Genomic DNA, 22,024 nt, shown 5'->3' with positions numbered 1-22,024 from the left:
CAACACACACCATCCTTGGGGCCTCTTCACTTCTCAGTTTCCTTTCCTTTACCTTCTAGACAGTCTCCCCCTTTCTATTCAGGCTGCATTCCCATTACATTTATCATCATCATTTTAGGTCTCTGCTACTGAGTTAGATCATGCACTATTTGTCTTTTGAGCTTGGCTTATCTACTCAACATAATTCTCTCCATTCCATCTATTTTCCTGGAAATGACATGGATATGTGTGTAGGTGTGTGTGCCTGTGCATGTGTGCACATGGGTACATGCGTGTGTGTGTGTGTGTGTGTGCATGTGCATGCATACATGTGTGCCCATTCCCACGTTTGACCCCAGAGCCTGGTTACTGTCCCTGTGCTCAAGGCTAGTGCTCTAGCACTTGAGCCACAGCTCTACTTCCAGCTTTTTTGGAGGTAAAAGTTTGTTGGACTTTCTTGCCTTGACTGGCTTCGAACCATGATCCTCAGATCTCAGACTCCCGAGTAGCTGGTGTGAGATGACAGGTGTGAGCCAGTGTCCTGCAACATAACTTTTTTTTTTTTTAATGTTGGTGCTGAGGCTTGACCTCAGGACCTTACAAACCCAGCTCTTTTCATTGATGGCTGGTTGTCTACCACTTACGCCACGCCTCCAGTTTCAGCTTTTTTTTTTTTGTTGTTGGTCGTGGGGCTTGAACTCTGGGCATGAGCGCTGTCCCTCAGCTCTTCAGCTCAAGGCTAGCGCTCTACCACTTGAGCCACAGCGCCACGTCCGGTTTTCTGAGTGGTTTATTGGAAATAAGAGTCTCTTCGGACTTTTCCTGCTTGAGCTCACTTTGAACCGTTATCCTCAGATCTCAGCCTCCTGAGTAGCTAGGATTACAGGCATGAGCCACCAATGCCCGGCCAGTTTCAGCTTTTTTTTTCTGGTTAGAGACAATAACCTTTTGGATTTGTCTATTCTGACTGGCTTTAAACCTTGCTTCCCAGACCTTAACCCTCTGAACCCTCCTAGCTAGGACTATAGATTTGAGTCCCTAGTGTCTGTATGGCTGAGTAATATTTCAGTGTGTGTGTGTGTGTGTGTGTGAGAGAGAGAGAGACAGACAGACAGACAGACAGACAGACAGGCAGAGAGAGACAGAGACAGACTGGGTAGGGATTTTATGTATTATTGGACACCTCAGGTGATTCTAGTATGTCTGTTGTGAACAAAGCTGTAATAAGCTTAAGTATTCAGGTGTCTTTCTTGCATATTCATTTATTTTCTTTTGGATATATGCCCAAGAATGGTGTGATAGGGTTATGAAAAACTTTTTTTTGTTTTGTTTTATTTTTTAGTGCTGGTCTTGGGGCTTGAACCCGGAGCCTGGGCACACTGTCTCTGATCTTGTTTGTTGAAGTCTAGTGCTCTGCTACTTGAGCCATAGCTCCACTTATGGTTTTTGTTGTTGTTGTTTGGAAGTTAATTGGAGATAGGGACTCACAGACTTTCCTGCCGAGGCTGGCTTCAAACTGCAATCCTCAGATCTGAGTAACTAGGATTTATAGGCATGAGCCACCAGTGCCTGGCTTATGAAAAAAATATATATAGATAGATATACATATCTATCTATCTATATATTTTTTTTTTCATAGGTCCAGTCCTGGGGCCTGAACTTTGGGCGCTGTCCCTCAGCTCTTCAGCTCTAGGCTAGCACTCTACCACTTGAGCCACAGCGCCACTTCCGGCTTTTTTTTTTCCTGCTTATGTGGTGCTGAGGAATCGAACCCAGGGCCTCATGCATGCAAGGCAAGCGCTCTACCACTGAGCCACCTTCCCAGCCCTGAAAAATATTTTTAAAGAAATAAAAACCTCTAATACAGTGTATTGGTGAGTCTGTTTGATAGAAGCTTCCAGATCACATCTTCTAGCCATACATACATAAGTATATAGAGCCCATCAAACCATTGCCTCTGTGAGCTAACATAGTTTGTCTCTGCCCTTATTCTGCTGGCCTGCCTGGCGTCTACCTAGGCAGAAGCAAACTGTTGTTCCCACACTGCCAGGTTTGGGCAGATTACAGATGCATATCCTCGATTAGAGTTAATGTCTTCCTAGCTGATAAGGATCGCTGCTGCTGCTGCTGGTGCTGCTGCTGCTTGCTAGTTTCTGGAATAAATTCCCAAGGCCTGCCTTGAGTAGAGCAGCAGAGAAGCAGCTGGAGTACTAAGAATTAGGTCAGAATGTTCTCATGGGCTTAGAAGAAATGGCATTGCCTTGGCCTATGATTTTGAGATTCAGTGAATCTTTATTCTTCCCTATACCCATTCAGCTTTTTTATATGAAATGTATTGATGGAATTTTATTTTACTTGCATTTAAAAATTCATGTCTTTGAATTTTTAATATGTTAAACATTCTGGCATAGAATAATGTGCAGCGAACTTCCTAGGGCTTCCTCTCAGCCCCAGTAATGGTCACCTTCTGGCTAGGTTGATTTCCTCTAGTCTCTTCCCCCAACTTCATCTTTCCCTTCCCTCATTATTTTGGAGCAAATTCCAGACAGTTCATGTAAATATTTCAGTATTACGTATCTCCAAAAATAAAGTTAAAGGAACTCCACATACTCAAAATTCTTGTCATCATACTTAAACGTTAATCCTTAGCTGGTCACTGGTAGCTCACACCTGTAATCCTGGCTACTCAGGGGGCTGCAATCTGAGGACCCTGGTCCAAAGCCAGCCTGGCAGACAAATCCATGAGACTCTCCAGTTAACTAGCAGGTTAATTAGCTCTCAGGTTCGTAGTATTCTTCTGTATCTGAACATATTCTAACTTCAGGCAGTATTATAGTACTTCATATCTAAGAACTCTAAAGCAATGTACTTCCATTGCTCCTCCTGTTCACTGTGGGGTTTTTTGGTTATAAGTTACATTTCTTAAAATTATGAATCTCATGGTATGTTATTCTTGTTTGAAAATTTAGTTACATTTTATAGAAATTGAACATGAATTACATGTCTACCAATTTTGATTCTCTCTTGCATAGATTCAATTTCCAATCTACTGTCATTTTCATACGGTTTAGGAACTTCCGGTAACAATTCCTACAGTGTTAATTTACTGGTGACATTCTCAGCTTTTGTTTATCTGGAAATGTTTATTTCACCTTTTGTTAATTGACACACTAGTTGTACATATTTATGAGTTACAGTTTAATAATAGATGTATAGAATGTGCAACTTTGAAATCAACATATTTCTATCTCCTTAAATATTTATCATTTGTGTTGGGAATCTTCAAAATTCTCTCTCATAAGGAAAAGGAGGGGAATACAGTCATAATATTCAATGCCTGTTCTATGAAACGAGGAAAATTGAGGGTAGGGGTTAGCTTGGGAGAGATGGGAAAGAATGATGAGAGGGGAAATATCAATCAGGATGCATTGTATTCATACATTTATTTGTTGAATTGTACCTCCTTTGTACTGTACAATTACAGAAAGATTTTTTTTTTTTTTTGTCAGTCATGGGGCTTGAACTCTGGAACTGGGCACTGTCCCCCAGCTCTTCAACTCAAGGCTAGCACTCTACCATTTGAGCCACAGACCCACTTCTGGTTTTCTGGTGGTCAATTGAGATAAGAGTCTCATGGACTTTCCTGCCCTGGCTGGCTTTGAACCACAGTCCTCAGATCCTGGCCTTCTGCATAGCTAGGATTATAGGCATGAGCCACCGGTGCCCAGCTAACCAACATTTTTGTGTGTGTGTGTACACACACACACACACACACACACACACACACATTTATTTATTTATTTATTTGCCAGTCCTGGGGCTTGAATTTGGCCTGAGCACTTTCCCTGAGCTTCTTTTTGTTCAAGGCAAGCGCTCTACCACTTGAGCCACAGCGCCACTTCCATTTTGCCAATATTTTTCTAGGTATAGAGTTCTAGGTTGGTTGGTTTGTTATTTTTGAGCACTTTAAGCAGAGCTTTTGACTGACTTTGCTCCTGGTGAGAAGTCTTTCATTTTTTTTTCTCTGTAAACATTTCACATGCTGTTCCTCTATCTATAACATATTTGCTTTCTCTCCCCCCCCCCCCTGTTTTTTGTTTTTTTAAGATTCATCTCTTTAATGCTTTACTTATTTACAATTTGATTGTGATGTCTTGTTTGGCTGACTTTATTTTTCCCATGTGGGACTTACTTTGCTACTAGGACTTGTGGAGTACAGGTATTCATTCATCCAATTGGAGAACTTGACTAACTTCTTCACCTGACTCTTTCTGTTCCTCCTCCCCTTCCTGGGACTCCAGTTTGGTGAATCTGGACAGTAGGTTACTGTCTCGCAGCTGCTAAGGTCTGCCCTTCTTTTCTGCTTGTGGTTCTTGGTACTGTGGCTTCAAGTGTCCCTATGCCATTTCTGTGGAATGTCTAGTCCTCTCTCAGTGAGTCCAATAGTGCCATTTCTCATGTCACTGGTTGCATTTTACAACTGTAGTCATTTTGTGGATGTGTGTTGATACTGGGGCTTGAACTCAGAGCTTTCTTCTCTTGCTTACTTTGTTTGCGCCTGGCTGGTACTCTACTATTTGGTCCACGCCTCCAGCCCAGGAGTTTAATGGTGAATTGGAGATGGGGTCTGGTAGACTTTTTTTCTGCTTTGCCCTCCAGACCACCAAAGCCGCTGTATCTCCCACTCCGCCACTGACGTCTGCACCAGGCCTGCAGGGCCACACTATGGCTGAGACAGCGTGGAATGGGCCTAAGCTAAAAAGCGGATTACAGAAACACCTTGTATGGGAAATCAGTAGCTGGGGGCTGTACTTTCTCATGGAACCCCAAAGCTACTTCCAGTAGCTGCAGCAAGGAAGTAGTTACCTGTGTGCCACCATTTTACTTTAGTACATGCACAGTGTGTATGTAATGTTTAAAAACTCAAAGGTCCTCACCTGGCATTTACTGCTGCTCTGCCAGCCACCATTCTGCACTTTGTTTTTATTACTTCACTTCCCGCCCTGTCACAAGGCACATGCTGTTATCCTTATCTTATTCTTGAGGAATTTGAGGGGGTAAGGATTGGCCAGTTTTTAAGGCCGGTGAAATGGTGTCATGGGGATCTGACACTAGTGCCTAGCTCCAAAGCCCGCTCATAATCGCAAGGGGCTGAAAGTGACCTTTCTCCCTCTACAGGGTGTGGATCACATGCGCTGTGTGTCCTGGATGCCCTGTCCGTCCTGCACGCAGTGCTGGTGAGCCCTCTCACTGGGCAAGTTCCTGTCCTGCCTCTGGAGTTTGACATTTGGGCACTACCGCCTTTCATCTTTTCTGTGTAGTTTTTATTTTCCTAAAAAAAAGATGTAGCCTTACAATTAGAATAAAAATACAGCTATTTCAGTTTGAGGCTAGAGGTGACTTCCTTAGCCACAGTGAATTTCTCTGTGCTTTGCCACAGAGGTTGAAAAGTGGATTAGTAACCTACCTGTGATAAACAAGGGTCAATGTGCTGATAGGAGAGCTCAAAGAGTCAGTTGCAAATGAAATGTGGAAGGCTGTATACTGTGGTTCTAGCTGGTTCTGTTTTTGAGAGAGAGAGAATGTGTGTGTGTGTGTAAGAAAGAAAGAACACAGATGTGGCAGATGCATATATTTAAAACGATACCTTCAGGTCTCTCACTGGAAGGGATGAACAGTGCTAAACTATTCCAGCTTTGACTTACTTATTTTGCCTGTTTTAAAAGTGTACAGCATCACATGTAGCATGTTTATGAGTGCAGCTTGGGAGCTAGAGGAATATGGTCTAGCGATTTTGGTTCTGTTAGCCTTCCTACAAGCCCCTTTGATGGTAGTGTGATCCTGAGGCTCAGCCCTCCTAAGCTAAACACCTCCCATTGGGCCACTTCCACCCTACCTGGCAACAGTGCCACATTGGGATTAAGGTTCAATGTGAGCGGTAGAAGTGACAGAAACATTCAAACCATAGCAGTGAGTAAATGTGCACAGTATCTAAATGAGTAGCTATTTGTTTTTGACTTGTATCATATTCCATTTGACCAGATTGCAAGTTTAGTAATTCTGTATTGGGAACTAGTTGGGTTTGGGGTTTAAAAAAACTTTACCAGGATTCTTAAGGAATGGTAAAACAGCGGATTTCTCTTGCCAGCCCGGAGCTTGGCTCAGTTCGCACACTGGGCTCCTCTCCAGGGAAGCTCACTTCCTTCCTGGGGCACCCCCAAGCATTTATCTCTTAGCTGCCCCAGTGCACGAAGACTGAGGTTGATGTGACATGGTTTTGAAAAATATCCCACAACATGACAAGCAGAATTCAATCTGCAGCTGTGTGAGGAAAATACCTCCACGTGATTTCTTTGTCCTTTGTCTTGACTCGGCCACGCTGGGCTGGCCAGCTTTGCTTGCCTGCCTCTGTCCTTCAGCCCTTCCTCCTCCTCAAGCCCAGAGCTGATGCGATTTTCCTTTAAATGGCAGCCTCTCCTACCATTTGATTCTTTCCAGCATTTTATTAGTCAAAATGTCAGATATAGGAAGTAGCAATACTTTTCCATTGGACACAATAAATTCATCATCTAAATTCTATAACCTTTTACACCTGCTTTATCACATACTTAGCAGTCCATTTATTTTATTTTGTGCATATAAAGATAGTATGGTTTCCCGCCTTAATCTTTTATCATTAGTTGAGAATCCTTTATCCACCATTTGACTAATTTCAGGCACAGAATGGCAGTGATGGGCAGAAGGGCCTAGCAAGCTCTTGCCACGTGCTTGGTATTGAGTGAAGATTTGTTAAGTGGATGCAGCTCTGCTGTCCTGCTTACCTAGTCCTGTAGGTGTGTTTGAATTTGCCTTCTAGACAAACACTGTGTTTCCTAGGCAAGTTACAGGATAGACTTAGGGTAGTAATCTATGAAATACACTTTTTTTAAGGTACTGAAATAGATTAGAAACATGTACTCATTATAAATTTTAAAGCTTTTGGGCTGGGGATGTAGCTCAGTAGAATGCTTGTCTAGCATGTGCAAGGCCTTAGGTTCTATCCCCAGCACTGTTAAAAAGAAAAAAGAAAAGTGACATGTTTTCCTGGCAGTATCTAAGGGCATACACGATCCTGCATGGCGAGAGTTTAATAGAAAAGGCTTCTTCTAAAGATGAACGGATTTAGCAGCATGTCTGTCATTAATTACCTCCTCAGTCCATGCATCCCTGTGAGTGTTCCCAGAAAGAGCAACATCTGCAGTTCTCTGTCCCATACTCCTAAAAGGAAGGTGTGTGCACGTGCATGTGTGTGTGTGTGTGTGTGTGTGTGTGTGTGTGTGAAAATGAAAGGGCTGTATGTGGAGTTACTGTCAGAGCAAATCTCTAAATGCAGTGTGGACAGCTTCCAGAAACCATCTGTGCTTCCAAGACTGAGTTAGGGGATGTAGCCAGAGGTGATAACGTGTCTTCCTTTCTTCTAAATCTGCCATAGCCGTGTGCTTTCTTACAAGGCCAGCTATAAAGCTTGTCTGGGTTTTTATTGTTGAGGTTTCATTTGTAACACTTTCTTTTCCTTCACCCCAACAGGCTCGGGTTATGTATGATTTTGCTGCTGAACCTGGAAATAATGAACTGACAGTTAGTGAAGGAGAGATCATCACCATTACAAACCCGGTAAGAGAACTGGCTGCGTCCGGCCACACCCCCCCCCCCCCCAAACCCCCCCCCCCTCCGTGGGCTCTGTGTAAGATCTGAGGTTTTGATAAATTGGCCAGTCAGCCCACACAATGTTGTTGTTTTTTTTAACCTGTTGCTTATGAAGTACTGGTGATACAGTTAGAAACTGTTACACAAACTGAAAACTTCAGTCCTCTAAGGACAGCTGAGTGTACAGCCGAGTTTATCTTCTCTCTATTATTTATAGTGCTTGGGGCATTCTGTAGTGGTTCTGGAGCCTGGTGCACCGTGCTTTCTCCCAGCACTGTCTCTAGAGTGCATCAGAGACCACTGACTTTCCTGAACCACTTACTCACTGATCGCCCTCTTAGATCTAAGCTTTATCCTTAAATTAGATTACCAAAAAGCAGTGTATACTAAGACTGGATTAGCTCAGCTCCTGATAAGAGTTATCATTGCTGAATTCAAATACAAAATAACTCTGTATTTCTGCATCTTTACAAACTACATTTGATTATGTAGTTTGAATACTCATTTGTAATTACTAATTTGTACTTTGAATACTCATCCTTACATATGTGTATCTGCTCACATAGCTGGAATATTTCTGTCTCTTCCCATCTGTTACAGCAGCTTCTTTTTTCTTAGAAATTTGGTGTATTTCCTTTCATTAAATGAAATGTTTAAATTTCCTTTCTTTTTTGGTAATACTGAGGTTTGAACTCAAGGCCTTACAACTTGAGTCATACCCTCAGCCCTTTTTTGCTTTAGTTATTATTTTGAAGTAGAATTTTGTGGTTTACCTGGGACTAGCCTTAGACTGTGATCCTCTGTCCTAGGACCTCCTGCATAGCAGAGGTGACAGTCACAGGCTACTAATCCTGGCTAAGTGATTGAGAGGGAGGTCTCATCTCTGCTTAGACTGGCCTCAAACTGATCTTACCCATCTCACCTGCACATTAGCTGTGATTAAAAGTGTAAGCCACCATGCCTGGCTTAGATAAACTACTGGATTCATTTTTCTTTTTTCTTTTCTATCTTTCTATTCTTTTCTTCTTCTGTCCTTCCTCTCTACCTCTCCCTCTCTCCCATTGAATTTGAACTCAGGGCCTTGTACTTGCTAGAAAGGCACTCTACAACTTGAACCATGAGCCATGTACTTGTCCATTTTGCTTTCATTATTTTTTTTAAGTCTCACTTTTTGTTCATGTGGGCATAAACCATAATCTTGCTGTTTTCTCTTTCCACATAGTTGGTTTGAATGTGCCCAACTTTTGTTGGTTTAGATGGGATCTTGTGAACTTGTCCAAGCTGGCCTCAAACTGTAATCTTGATCTCACCCACTCAACTAGCTAGATACACAAGCACGAGACATTGCATCCAGCCTGTTGGATTTCTTTTATGATCTTTGTTGTCAGGAAACTCAGAAGCAAATGTGGTTCTTGGGTTTTTTTTTTTGGTCAGTCGTGGGGCTTGAACAATGGGCCTGGGCGCTGTCCCTCAGCTCTTCAGCTCAAGGCGAGGGCTCTCCCATTTGAGCCACAGCACCACTTCCAGTTTTCGGGTGGTTTATTGGCTGGCTTTGAACTGTGATCCTCAGATCTCAGCCTCCTGAGTAGCTAGGATTCCAGGCATGAGCCACAGGCGCCCATGTCCTTTTTACATAAAGCTTTATTGTAAATATCTTTAAAGTGTATAACAAATTGTAAGGATGAACCCCCTATGAAATACAGTTCTAAGAACAGCGTCCCAATTACTAGTATTTCAGGGCTTACATAGCTGAAGAAGGGACAAAAGCAGGTATGCAGATTTAGTCTTTGTCATTTTTAAATGAGCTGAACTTTATTCATTGCTACTCTCATTATACTTCTTCCCTCCCAACACCTTGAGTGTGGTTGATTTCATGGCAGGGCTTCTGTAGTGTCTGGTCTGTGTTCCTGAGCCCCTTCCACTACTGAAAATCCACTCTGCAAGGTGTCTCGTGTCTTCTCCCTCACTTCAGTCACCCATGCTGAATACATGTATACATGCAGACACAAAAATAGGAAACTTGCCTTGCCCTCTCTATGGAGAGTGGTCTGCAGGCCTGTTTCCCTTATGGAGTGTGCCCTGCTAGGGAAAGTGATTATGTCTGAGTCTCCTCCTCATTTGCCCTAGCCATCTTTTAGGAATCTTCTTTCTGCCTTGGCAATGTGGGCTTTGCCATACCGTGCCGCCTCTGGCCTCTCTCCCTTACCTATGTTGTAAGGTTTCCATTCTTGTTACCCATGTGCTGGAACTGTAGTGTCTGCAGTGCAGCTTGACCAGGCTGTGCAGGCCTTGGAGTTGCCTGTCCCGGTGTGTCATGTAGTTTCTTGACAGGTGTGTCAAACTCAGCTATCCATGGTACTCGCCAGCTCATCACCTATGCTGTACTAATTCTGTTTCTGAATTTTCCTTTCTACTGTGCTGCTGCATCTTTTCAGTCACCCCAACTAGGATTCCAGACTTGAATTCACAGGAAGCCATTGATTTACTCTTGGTCTTGTTTACATCTAGGCTTTCTTTTCTCATCGGTCTTTACAGTCAACACTGTGAGTTAAGCTCTGACCTTCTTGTACTTTCCTGTCTGGTCTCTCTACCTTAAATCCACTACTGTCTAAACTACTCTCTCAGGGATTCCTCTCAGCTGTAGGTATATAAAACACTCTACATCTGATTCTCTTCTTCACTTGTGTGTGTGTGTGTGCGCACGTGCACATGCACGCAAACACTTGACCACTCACCGGCATGTGAACGTGTGTACACCCATTGTATACTCATGCATTTCATACTGGTTCTTTGGAGAGGAGTCTCAAGTATTTGTCTACTGGGGCTGGCTTCAAACTGTGATTCTCAGACCTCAGTCTCCTGAGTAGCATTATAAATGTAGTCATCAGTGTCTGGTTCAGTTCTCTTTTTAATTATAGAAGAGAATAAAAATTCTTTTGTGGGGCTGGGAAGGTGGCTCAGTGGTAGAGTGCTTGCCTTGCATGCCTGAGGCCCTGGGTTCAATTCCTCAGCACTACATAAGAAAAAAGAAAAAAGCCGGAAGTGGCACTGTGGCTCAAGTGGTAGAGCGCTAGCCTTGAGCTGAAGAGCTGAGGGACAGTGCCCAGGCCCAGAGTTCAGGCCCCACAACTGGACCCCCCAAAAAAATTCTTTTGTATTTGTTTTCTATGGAAAAATTATGTTTTTCAGGTTCTGTTATAGTAAAAAAAAAAAAAAAAAGAGTGACAAAAGTTGTGATTTAAGTGATTTTTTTAAAAAAATAATATGGTTAGATAACTATAATGTGCTGTTTGTTCCAGAAAAGTAAAAGGAAAGATTGTGAATGTATCCATCACAAAAAAGGAATAAATGCTTAAAGATATAAACCTGCTTACCCTGACTTGAACACTATTAAAATATCACCTGGTGCACCATAAACATATATAATTTCATGTCTCAATCAAGGAGGACAATTGTAGTTATCTAGAGTCATATACTTATTAACTAATTATAGCATTATTTACAAACCTAATAAAATTCTTTACTCTTTTCACAAAGAAATGGGACTCTGCTGAGATAATAAATTGAAAAATAGAAATCTCAATGTAGAATGTAGTCTGATACTATTCTATATCCAGGAGAACCTCGTGGTTTTGGGTGGAGATTGTAGCCCATTTGTACAGTGCTTGCCTAGCATGTCTGATCCACAACACTGGAAAACAAAACAGCAACAAAACATAGTGGTTTTAACCAATACCCATACGCTACTAGTCTGTGAATCAGCTGAATAACTCTGATTGGCCATGCTGGTGTCAGCAGCTATCTGTCCTGGCTGGCAGCCCAGTGTGGTCTCACCCAGTTGTCTTGGTGGGCTGCCTTTGGATGAGTGGGCATCAGGGAAGCTCATCATTGGCAACTCAAATTAATTCACATAGTGTCTTGGGGTTCTACGAGGGTGAGTGATAGGGACAGAGCCCCTTGTAGCCAGACTCCAAACACCCCTGGACAATCTCTACCTTATCCTGTATAAAGCAGAGCGAGGTGGGATATAAGCTCCTCTGCTTGACAGAGCTGCAAACCACTTTGGTCATCTACCCACCAGACACCAGTGGATAGAAGGGAATCACAGTGACTACACATAGTCACTTACTGTTGAAGTTCAGTAGGTCTTGGTTTTAGATTACATCATTTTCTGGAGTAGAAAAGTCTTAAGAATTTAAAATTTAGCCAGGTACCGGTGGCTCACGGCTGTCATCCTAGCTACTTAGGAGGCTGAGATCTGAGGATTGGGGTTCAAAGCTAGCCTAGGCAGGAAAGTCCATGAAACTCTTATCTCCAATAAACTAGAAAACTGGTAGTGGCGCTGTGGCTCAAGAGGTAGAGTGCTAGCCTTGAGCTGAACTGCTGAGGCACAGTGCCCAGGCCCAGAGTTCAAGCCCCACGACTGACAAAAAATAAAGAATTTACAATTTTTCAGTGTTAGCTTTGTAGTTATAAAATGCCTAATGTTACTTTTTAGTGAACAACTTATATTAATAACAATTTATGAATGAATTTATAACAATTCCATTCTAAGGTAACTTCTTTCTTTTTTTCTTTCTTTTTTTTTTTTTGGTAACTATTAGGATATTGGTGGAGGATGGCTGGAAGGAAGAAACAACAAAGGAGAACAAGGGCTTGTTCCCACAGACTATGTGGAGGTAAGGGCTCACTGTCAGTGATCTTTGTGAAAGAACAGCCAGGAAGCAGCTCTTTAAAACATAAAATCCCCATTGTGCTATGTGCTTACTATATACAATTTGGAAAATACACTGAACTAGAACTAAACAAAGGTATTATCTATAGACCCAAGCTCCAAAGAGTGACGACATGTTTAGAAAAAGTTCCTTCCAAAGATAGAAACTTAATTTTTCTAAGCAGGAGTGACTATTTTTCTTTTGCTGATGCTGTGTAATAGCTGCTGCTCACATCTCTTGTTTGATGTAGAATTAATTCACAACATTTAAATAGATTTTTCTGAAAAGATATTCCCTCAGTTCCCTTCCATGTTTCCATAGACAGAAAGGTATGCTGAATGGGCTTCTGAGGAGATGGCCTGGCATGAATCCTACATAGTAAGTGCCAAAGATATTATCACGGTATCCTGTAGGCATGTCCCTGCCTGAACACACCACTTCTTTTCAGTCAGCTGCCTACCACCCCCTGCTGGTTGGCTTTTGATCCCTCAAAACCAATGCTAGGTACTTGGTAAGCTCATCTGAAACTTGGGTGACAGAAAGTAACCAGAGTTGCCTGGTACACCTGTGAATCAACTGGAGATAGTTTGAGATTTAAGGCACTTTATTTGGTTCACTTCCAGAAGATGTGTCTGGATCTGTCTGCAAAATGAGACTGAGGGGCGGGCTGAATTTTGTTGTTCTTGATAGTGAGGCTTAGAACCTCAAACCTGCTGGAGAATTTGATGAAATCTGTAGATTTTCCTTATAAAAGTGTGAAAATGTACATGGTTGCAGGTGATGTATAGCCTCTGAACCCAGCGCACAGTTCTGAGCTTCATATCCTGCTGAAAATTCGTTGAGCATCTGGAATCCTAAAATGGACAAGACTGAGAAAAACAACTAAGGATTTAAGTTAGCATTCATTAATTAGCATTGATTATATTTTTTAAAATTCTGCTTTTAGAAAGGAATTATTTCAGAATTTTCAGATTTGCTTATCTTTTAAGGCTAGTCTTTCTCCGCCATCAGAAATGGACTGATCCAACAGGTAGAAAATCAGTAAGAACACAGTTGAACTCCATAGTATTCCATCAGCGAATTGATGTGATGGATGCCTGGGCATCCATCAAAGCCGGATGCACGTTTACCTTTAAAATTTAAAATTGTGTAAAATTTGAAATTGTGTGTGTGTGTGTTTGTGTGTGTGTGTGAGAGTGAGTGGGGGGGGGGGTTTCTAGGGCTTGAATTCAGGGCCTGGGTGCTGTCCCTGAGCTTTTGTATTCAAGGCTAGCATTCTATCAGTTGAGTCACAGTTTCTCTTCCAGTTTTTTGTTGGTTAATTGGAGATATGAGTCTCTCAGGTTTGTCTGCATAGGCTGGCTTTGAACCTTGATACTCAGAATTCAACTTCCTGAGTAGATAGGATCAGGTGTGAACCACAAACATGTGGCTAAAATTTTTATAATTTTTTAAGTTTAAATTTTTTAAATATATGCTTTTCATTAAAAAAATGAAATATCAGTAGATCAACCCCAAAATACAGTGGAATAAAACTCAAAATCCCTAACAGAAAGATAACTTGAAAATTCTAAAATACTTGGAAATTAAGCAACACATTTCCAAATTACATGTGCCAATTAAATCTTGAGAAGTTATAAAACAATTCAAATTAAAATAAAAATACAATGTACTAAATTTTCTGAATGCAGTCAAAGCAGTACTTAGAGGAAAATGTATAGCATTCAAGAGTTTAAAACCCCTTTTCTGTAATACGTGACAGACATGTAAAAACCTTTTTCCATAATTGATGGTCCTTCTTGCATGTCTTAAGAAGCTCTCCTTCTGAAGTGATCCCCATGTGTAAAACTAATTCTAGTTCTTTCTAACATTTAGATTTTACCCAGTGATGGAAAAGACCAATTTTCTTGTGGGAATTCTGTGGCTGACCAAGCCTTTCTCGATTCCCTCTCAGCAAGTACAGCAGCACAAGCCAGTTCATCCGCGGCCAGCAGTGCTAACCAGGTATGTCTGACTCAGGGCAGAGGGTATCTGGGGGCTTTTATGATGGCAGCTCTTGCATTCCCTGGAAGCATGATCAAAGTAGCTTTGAAGATTTTTGTGTGGCATTTCTGTTGGTATTAACAAAGCACCCACCTGTTAAGCTACTAAAGAATGTTTTCAAAACTAATTGTATGCCAAGAGACAAGGTATTGAGAGTTACTGAGAGTCAGTTGCGTTAAGAGTACAGCCATGGAAGTGGAAAGTAGTCTCTGAAATGAGGGCATGTAAAAAAGACAAGAGGCCTGTGGTTGAGGTTGGCATCAAAGCGTTGGCTGGATCAGGACTGTGGTATGTGGCTCCCCTTGCTCACGGACAGAGTAACGCAGGTGCTAGTCACAAGTAGATCCAGACACTTAGAACTTACACTGACTATGTTGTTTCTAGAAAACTTAGATCAGTGGAGCAATTTGAGAAAAATAGTGCAGCTGCCGTTAGTTTTTATTAATCAGTGTAGATGAATTTGAGTAGTTTAGTTATTGCTGAATGCTTATTGACAATGACTGGATTGGAAGTTTTATTTGGAAAATTGTAAAGCCATTTATTTTTAAGCACTTGGAGAAATTATAGAGAGAGTGTGTGTGTGTGTGTGTGTGTGTGTGTGCGCGCGCGCATGCACACACACGCGTGCTCATGCGCGGGCTTCATGCATGCTAGGCAAGCATTCTACCACAAAGTCACATTCCCAGCTCCAAGATAGGTGAAAGTTCTATATTGTGAGCTGAAATGGTTGTTTTACTTAAGAGGATTTGATAACCTAGTCTAGGCTGTTTGGAGGAAGAGTTTAATCTTCATTTCTTAATTCTGACCAAAATCTTCTGGGTCTAGGAATCAGATATTGTTTACATTTGTTTTCTCTTTCTAACACAGTTGGCTCCTGATTATTAAATGTTGAATGACTGAGAAATTTCTAATAAAGACTCATTTTCTTATTCCTGAGAATGAGCTGCACCAAAAGAGAAAGGAAAATCCTCAACCTCCTTGAGACAGCCTTCCTGTCTTGTGAACAACAATGGTAACGTCCCATTTATCTTCCCGGCCAGCCCACCGGGAAGTCTTGCTGTGGAGGCTCCCAGTTACCAAGTTCCTGAGGTCCCTTTTTGCTTCCTTCTGAGCAGGAAACTAAGTGTTAGCGTGCAACTGTTTGATAGGCCCTGACAGGAATGGCTAAATGACAGCAAGACAGAGTATAGGAGAATTGCTCATGTAGTAATAAAGATGGACCCTTGGCTGCACACAGCACCTTTCCCCAAGATCCCAATGGTAAAAGGTACATTTCATGCCTTTTGGTTAGATGGGCATACCAAACGGTGGCCTTTACTGTCTTTATAGAACTCCAGTGACTTCTGGAAGGAAATGGTGGGTCACAGGTGCCTGGGCACCACTACTGGGTATCTTTTGGACTTTCATATTTCCTTTGTGCATTTGATTGCTGGCTTGATTAAAAAACAACAACAACAACAGAAACAACCTTAATTTTGTTCATTCTCAAGCTGGGCCCACCTTCCAAGATGCGTGTAGGCAGACTCCAGGAAAGTCCAGTTATTGCTCATCTTCTTTGTCTCTCCCCTGGAGTTATTCCTGTGTTGTGCAGCAATAGTTGCTTACTTAGACCATGGCTTACCTACTTAAGGAGAAATCAGAGAAGTGAGTCAGGTCTTATTCAGAGAGCCATGGCCTGATTGTGCTGTAGGCTTTGTTGTTAGATGTAGGAATTTGCTTCTTACTGGTCTGTGTTTCCAAGGATGACATGTAAAAAGCAAAATATTGACAACAAGCCGTATGCTGGTGGCTCACACCTATAATCCTAGCTACTCAGGAGGCTGAGATCTGAGGATTGCAGTTCAAAGCCAGCCCAGGCTGGAAAGTCCGTGAGATTCTTATCTCCAATAAACCACACAGAAAACCGGAAATGGTGCTGTGGCTCAAGAGGTAAAGCGCTAGCCTTGAGCTGAAGACCTGAAGGACAGCGCCCAAGCCCAGGGCTCAAGCCCCATGACTGACCAAAAAAAAATTATATATCGACAGCAAAAAAAGCACCTATTATAAAACCAGAACTTACCATTTTGTAGTCAGCAATTACTGATTAAAGGATCACATTTCCCACCATCGCAGCTGTCTATGTGTGCATATTATTTTCTCTTGTGTGCACCTGGGTTTATACACAAGTACAAATAGATGTGATGTGCACTGTTTGTAACCTTATTTAAATTTCATAATTCTTACCTTTCCAACAAATTTCTTTCTCACCTATCAGGTTAATTTCTTCCTCCTGACCCAAATGCCCTTGATGGCTTGTTAATGAACGGTGTCCATGCTGGAAACGAGCCTTACATCTAATTATGTCCTTTAAGTCTTGCTTTCCACATGGTCCATACATTTAAAAAAAACTTGAAAACTCTTGACTTAGCCAGTTGTCCTTTAGAATTCCTATCATCTGGTGGTTTTCTTATGATGCTGATTGTTCCTCTGTCCTCTACATCTCTGACAATTTGCCCATTAGGCCTCAAGGCTTAATGGACTCAAAATTGGACCTTTGGGGTAGGCAGTGCTATATGTTTTGTGTTATATCACTTCACAAGACAAGGGGATTTGCTCAGTCCACTAATCAGAACAGCCCCTGTCCCGTTAAGTTGTATGTTTTCACCTTCTGACCAGAAAGTAATCTACTTGGTGTGAGTTCAGCACTACCATCCATTCACCTAGTGCTTTATCACCAGTTGTTAGATCCTGCCTGAATATATGATGTTTTACATGTGCTGTGCTGATTTCTTCTGTAGAGTAGCAACTTCTACCAGCTGGAGAGCTAGTTAGCTATCTTGAGTGCTAGTTTCTATGAAAATTCAGGATAATTGCTAGTTGTTTTATAACTGTTTCAAATAGTGACTGAAGAGTTTCACTGTCTTCCTTTTTGTAGTATTATGGACCTACGGATTTGCATTGATCTAATGTATTTCAACTCACTAGACTATTTGTTTTCTTTGTGCTTAAAGTCATCACTTCGTACAGTCCATTAAAGCTATTTACTCTGCCGCATTAACGTTCAAAAGTTTTGTTACTCTTAAATATTGCTGATTCCATTCTCTGGGACTGCTTCAATTGACTGAGCTTGCCCTTGGTGATGGGTCTGTTTCCTGCTTTTTTCCATTCTTGATAGTTTTTTGTTGTTGTTGTTTTGTTTTTGTTTTGTTTTTGTCAGTTGTGGGGCTTAAACTTTGGGCCTGGGCACTGTCCCTCAGCTCTTCAGCTCAAAGCTAGCTCTCTACCACTTGAGCCATATCACCACTTCGTTTTCTGGTGGTTTATTGGAGATTAGAGTCTCATGGCTTTTCCTTCCTGGGCTGGCTTTGAATCATGATCCTCAGATCTCAGCCTCCTGAGTAGCTAGGATTACAGGCGTGAGCCACCAACGGCCGGCTCCTGATAGTTTTTGTAATGGGTGCTGGGCATTGTGATTTTACCTTGCTGTACACTGGATTTTTTTTTTTTTTTTTTTTTTTTTGTCGGTCATGGGGCTTGAACTCTGGGCCTGGGCACTGTCCCTGCGCTCTTCAGCTCAAGGCAAGCGCTCTACCGCTTGAGCTACAGCACCACTTCTGGTTTTCTAGTGGTTTATTGGAGATAAAAGTCTGATGGTCTTTCCTGCCCAGGATGGCTTTGAACCGTGATCCTCAGATCTCAGCTTCCTGAGTAGCTAGTATTATAGGCGTGAGCAGCCAGTGCCCGGCTAACACTGGATATTCTTGTGTTCCCATTATGCTTTTGAGCCTTATATTGGGGCACACAAGTTACTTTGAGGCATTATGAAGCAAAGCCCTCATTTGTATTGAACCCCATCCACCACCCATGGTGAGGTTTTCTTTTCTGACTGGTGGGAGCAGTCATGTAGGGACTTAGTTTTCCCATGTGACTCTCAATCTATCTGGTATTGGGCAGTTGCTTCATGTGATGGTGATCAGGTGTCAGGATCAGACCTGAACACCTCTGCAGTTCTCCGTATGTACTCCTCCCCCTCTGGCTTGTTGTCTTGCTCTCTCTGGCTCTTTCTCACACACACCCCTTTCACTGTCTTTCATTGAAAATGTTTCATATAAGCTGAGCACTGGTGGCCTATGCCTGTAATCCTTGCTACTTGGGAGGCTGTCATTAGGAGGATCACAGTTTAAAGCCAGCCCAGGCAGAAAAGATCTTGAGACTCCTTTCTCAGCCCATAGCTGGGTGTTGTGGCATGTACCTGTCATCCCAGTATATGTGGGAGGCAGAGATTGGGAGGCTCACAGTTGAAGGCCAGCCCATGTGGAGAAGTCCACAAGACTCCATCTCCATGGAGTCAAGCTGGGCGTGCACCTGCTGGAAGCCTGGAAGAGGCATTGCAGGAGGCTCACATCTGGGCAGGAAGCAAGGCCTCATTTTAAATTAACTACAAATAACAGGACAGGAGGCATAGCCCAAGTGTAGAGCTCCAGCCTAGCAAATGCAAGGCCTAAATGGGAGTACCCTCTAAAAATCTTTTTAATGTATTTTAAGTGAGAACTTAAAATTAAACTGGTCTGTTACTCCATCTTGATTGTCATCTTTGTGTATTAGTTGATTTCCAATTTCACTTTCATTTGCATCTGTAAAATGAGAAAAAATACCACCACTTCACAAGAGAGTGGTGTTGGGTCTTCGTCCGTCCCACGAAAGACGGACGGGGTCCGAGGAAAGGTAAGTGCGGCGCTCGCCCGTTCCCTAGCCTCCCTCAGCCCAGGAGACAATCAGACACAGCGGGGAGCCAAATCCAGCAGGTAGAAAAACTCGTTTATTAACAGAGAGCAGCCCCTTTTAAAGACAACAAGGGTGGGTGGCATGGTAAGGGAGGAAGAGGAACCAATCACTGTCAAGGTCACACCCTATCATTCACCTGAGCCTTCACGGGATGGTTAGGCACTGATCAGAAGATCAATTGGGGTCTCCCCACTCAACCCCCTCCCAGAGCCATCTTGGCTGGCCATGTGCTCTACAGTAAATTAGGCTCTGCCCACTCAACCCCCTCCCAGCGCCATATTTGCTGCCCATGTGCTCCACAGAGTGGTACCTGGGAAAGAATACAACACGGTCAAAATGGTAATGATACTGACTGACCGCCTGGGAATTGTGAGGCTAGGAGATGAGACCTGGAAGTTGGGCTCATGACAGTTGTCCTCTTGGCAGTTTTGTTGAGTGGCCTCCTCTTGGCAGTTTTGTTGAGTGGCCTCATGGAAGCAAAACTGTGACCCCATGTCAGAAAGACGCCGTGCCTTAAGAGCACACATTAAGAAGCTGTTCTCTGTCGCCCCAGAGCTCATGAATTGGCCGGACTGTTGTGTTCAGCCAGCGCTATGCTAGCCAGCGCTCACTTGACGCTGTGTTCGCTTTAGTGACAGTGCTGTTCATGTCGGCTAGGCGCAGTCACATTTAGTGCCCTTCAAATCAAAAGATTCAAAATCTTAACATTTTGAAACGTTGGCTATATGTTTTTCCTCTGGATTACTTGTTCCATTCCTTCTGGGCTACCTGTAATTGATTTTAGTGCTTCAGTGATAACTGTCTTTTTTGCATATGCGGTGGCACTGGGGTTTGAACCCAGGGCCTGGGTGCTGCCCCTTAGCTTTCTCACTCAAGGCTGCACTCTTGCGCTTGAGATACAGTTCTAATTCTGGCTTTTTGTTGTTTAACTGAAGATCAGTTTTGCCGAATTTCCTGCCTACACTGGCTTTGAACTGTGATCCTCAGATCTCAGCCTCCTGGGAGGATTACAGGTGTGAGCCACTAGTGCCTAGCTAATGATACTGTCTTGTAGTACGAGCAGCAGACTTTGGATGCTAACTGTGGCTGCGTGCCAGCCTGTGACAGTTGGGGGCTTTTTGCATGTAACATTTGTGGGTGAGTGAGTGGCATGCAGAATTTTCTAGTGAATTTAGCTCTGCCATAAATTTGCAGTGTTGAGCTAAAACTTCTGGTATACTCTTCACCCATTCACTGAGCACCTTTTTATTTTAAGGTTGATATTTTGGCTCAGATTGGTTGTGTTGAAAGTCGCAGCCAGTCACCACCTTCTTCTTCTTCTCCTTCTCCTTCTTTCATAAATAAGGTAAATTTCAAACTTAAATGTAAGAGGAAATAAACATTTACCAACCCTTAAAAGTGTTTCTTCCCACATGAGGAAATGGTTTCAGGTAAAGGGTCTCGAGAAGGCTTTTCTTCAGCATCGGCTGAAGAATGACGACCCTGCAGGCATTTATGTGTGGCTTTCACTGGGGCATTTGTCCCTGGGCAGTGAGCTCTAGTGAACGGGTGACACTCTGTGGCTGAGTGCCTGCAACCGGGAAGGGGCAGAGAAGAGACTGGAAGTGATGCTTGGTAGAAATGACCAGGGAGGGAAAGGTGGAAGGAAAAAATGGAGAAACTGAAATGGCAGCCAACACAAGGCTGTTATTTGAACAGGGCTGCAGTTGACAGACAAAGGAAAGGAGCCGTTGAGGCTGAGAGCCATGAAGTTAGCGGCTGAGGGATCCGTACGTAAAGCAGGCGTCTAACCCAGCTCGTCACCGTAGGACTTAGATTTGAACACACCAGGCTCTCAGCGTTCAGCACACAGAAGATGTCAGTTCTCTCTCCAGCCTCTTTTATGTTTGTGAAGAGAATAGATTGCAAGTGCCTAGAATTTTCTCTAAGCTTCTCTAGTAATACGACTTAGTGCTGAACCATTTGCAATAAAACTGTTTGGCCTTCTTATTTGTAGCATAAGCTAATAAATGTGGTACTCAGATGGGGAATTTGCTCAGAAAATACTGGTTTCAAAAAAAATACTGGTTTTCATTCTTTTCTTTATATTTTATTTTTATATTTTCGGTTTTATTTTATGTTTTAAGACAAGGTGTCTTAGCCGATACTAGCCTCAAACTTGGCATCCTTCTGACCACTGTGATTATAGGCATGTACCACTGTACCTGGCTATTTTCTTTTTATTTTAAATGAGTTCCCATATACATTAAGATAATGTACTAAATGAATACATGCTATGTACTAGTATTCTGTTACATGTTTTGTATTATTATTACATGATTATGCCATGTAATACTTAATAAAACCCCTATAGGAAGGTAATGTAACTACAGCCACTTTAAAAATACAGTGGAAGCTGTATATGCAACTGGTGAGTGGTAGAGCAGGGACACAAACCTAGATTGACTTTAGAGTCTAAATCCTTAATCACTATTCCTGTGGTTATGTAGGATTTAAAATCTTTCTAGTAGATCAGTGTTCTCCTAGCCATTTTACATAACAATATAGTTTTTGCCAGGCACCAGTGGCTCACGCCTATAATCCTAGCTACTCAGGAGGCTGAGATCTGAGAATCACAGTTCAAAGCCAGCCCAGGCAGGAAAGTCCATGAGACTCTTATCTCCAGTAAACCACTAGAAAATCGGAAGTGGCCCTGTGGCTCAAGTGGTAGAGCACTTGCCTTGAGCTGAAGAGTGCAGGGACAGCACCCAGGCCCAGAGTTCAAGCCCATGACTGACCCAAAAATATGTGTGTGTGTGTGTGTGTGTGTGTGTGTGTGTAGTTGTGTTGTCCAGTCA

At 42.5% G+C, this 22,024-nt stretch overlaps 1 protein-coding gene across 1 annotated transcript in view; it reads left to right on the top strand.

Annotated features, from left to right (window-relative positions):
* Snx9 (sorting nexin 9) overlaps positions 1–22,024 on the top strand; it is a 61,238-nt gene that overhangs the window by 9,849 nt on the left and 29,365 nt on the right. The window contains exons 2-4 of the mRNA XM_042702077.1: positions 7,546–7,632; positions 12,270–12,344; positions 14,256–14,384. Of these exons, the coding sequence (XP_042558011.1) occupies positions 7,546–7,632; positions 12,270–12,344; positions 14,256–14,384 (291 nt within the window). The remainder of the gene's footprint in view (positions 1–7,545; positions 7,633–12,269; positions 12,345–14,255; positions 14,385–22,024) is intronic.

This window comes from Dipodomys spectabilis, unplaced genomic scaffold (genome assembly GCF_019054845.1).
Source record: "Dipodomys spectabilis isolate Male_0828 unplaced genomic scaffold, ASM1905484v1 ptg000302l, whole genome shotgun sequence".
NCBI classification, from domain to species: Eukaryota; Metazoa; Chordata; class Mammalia; order Rodentia; family Heteromyidae; genus Dipodomys; species Dipodomys spectabilis.
The sequence above is the reverse complement of the archived record's forward strand: the minus strand, read 5'-3'. Positions and strand labels throughout refer to the sequence as shown.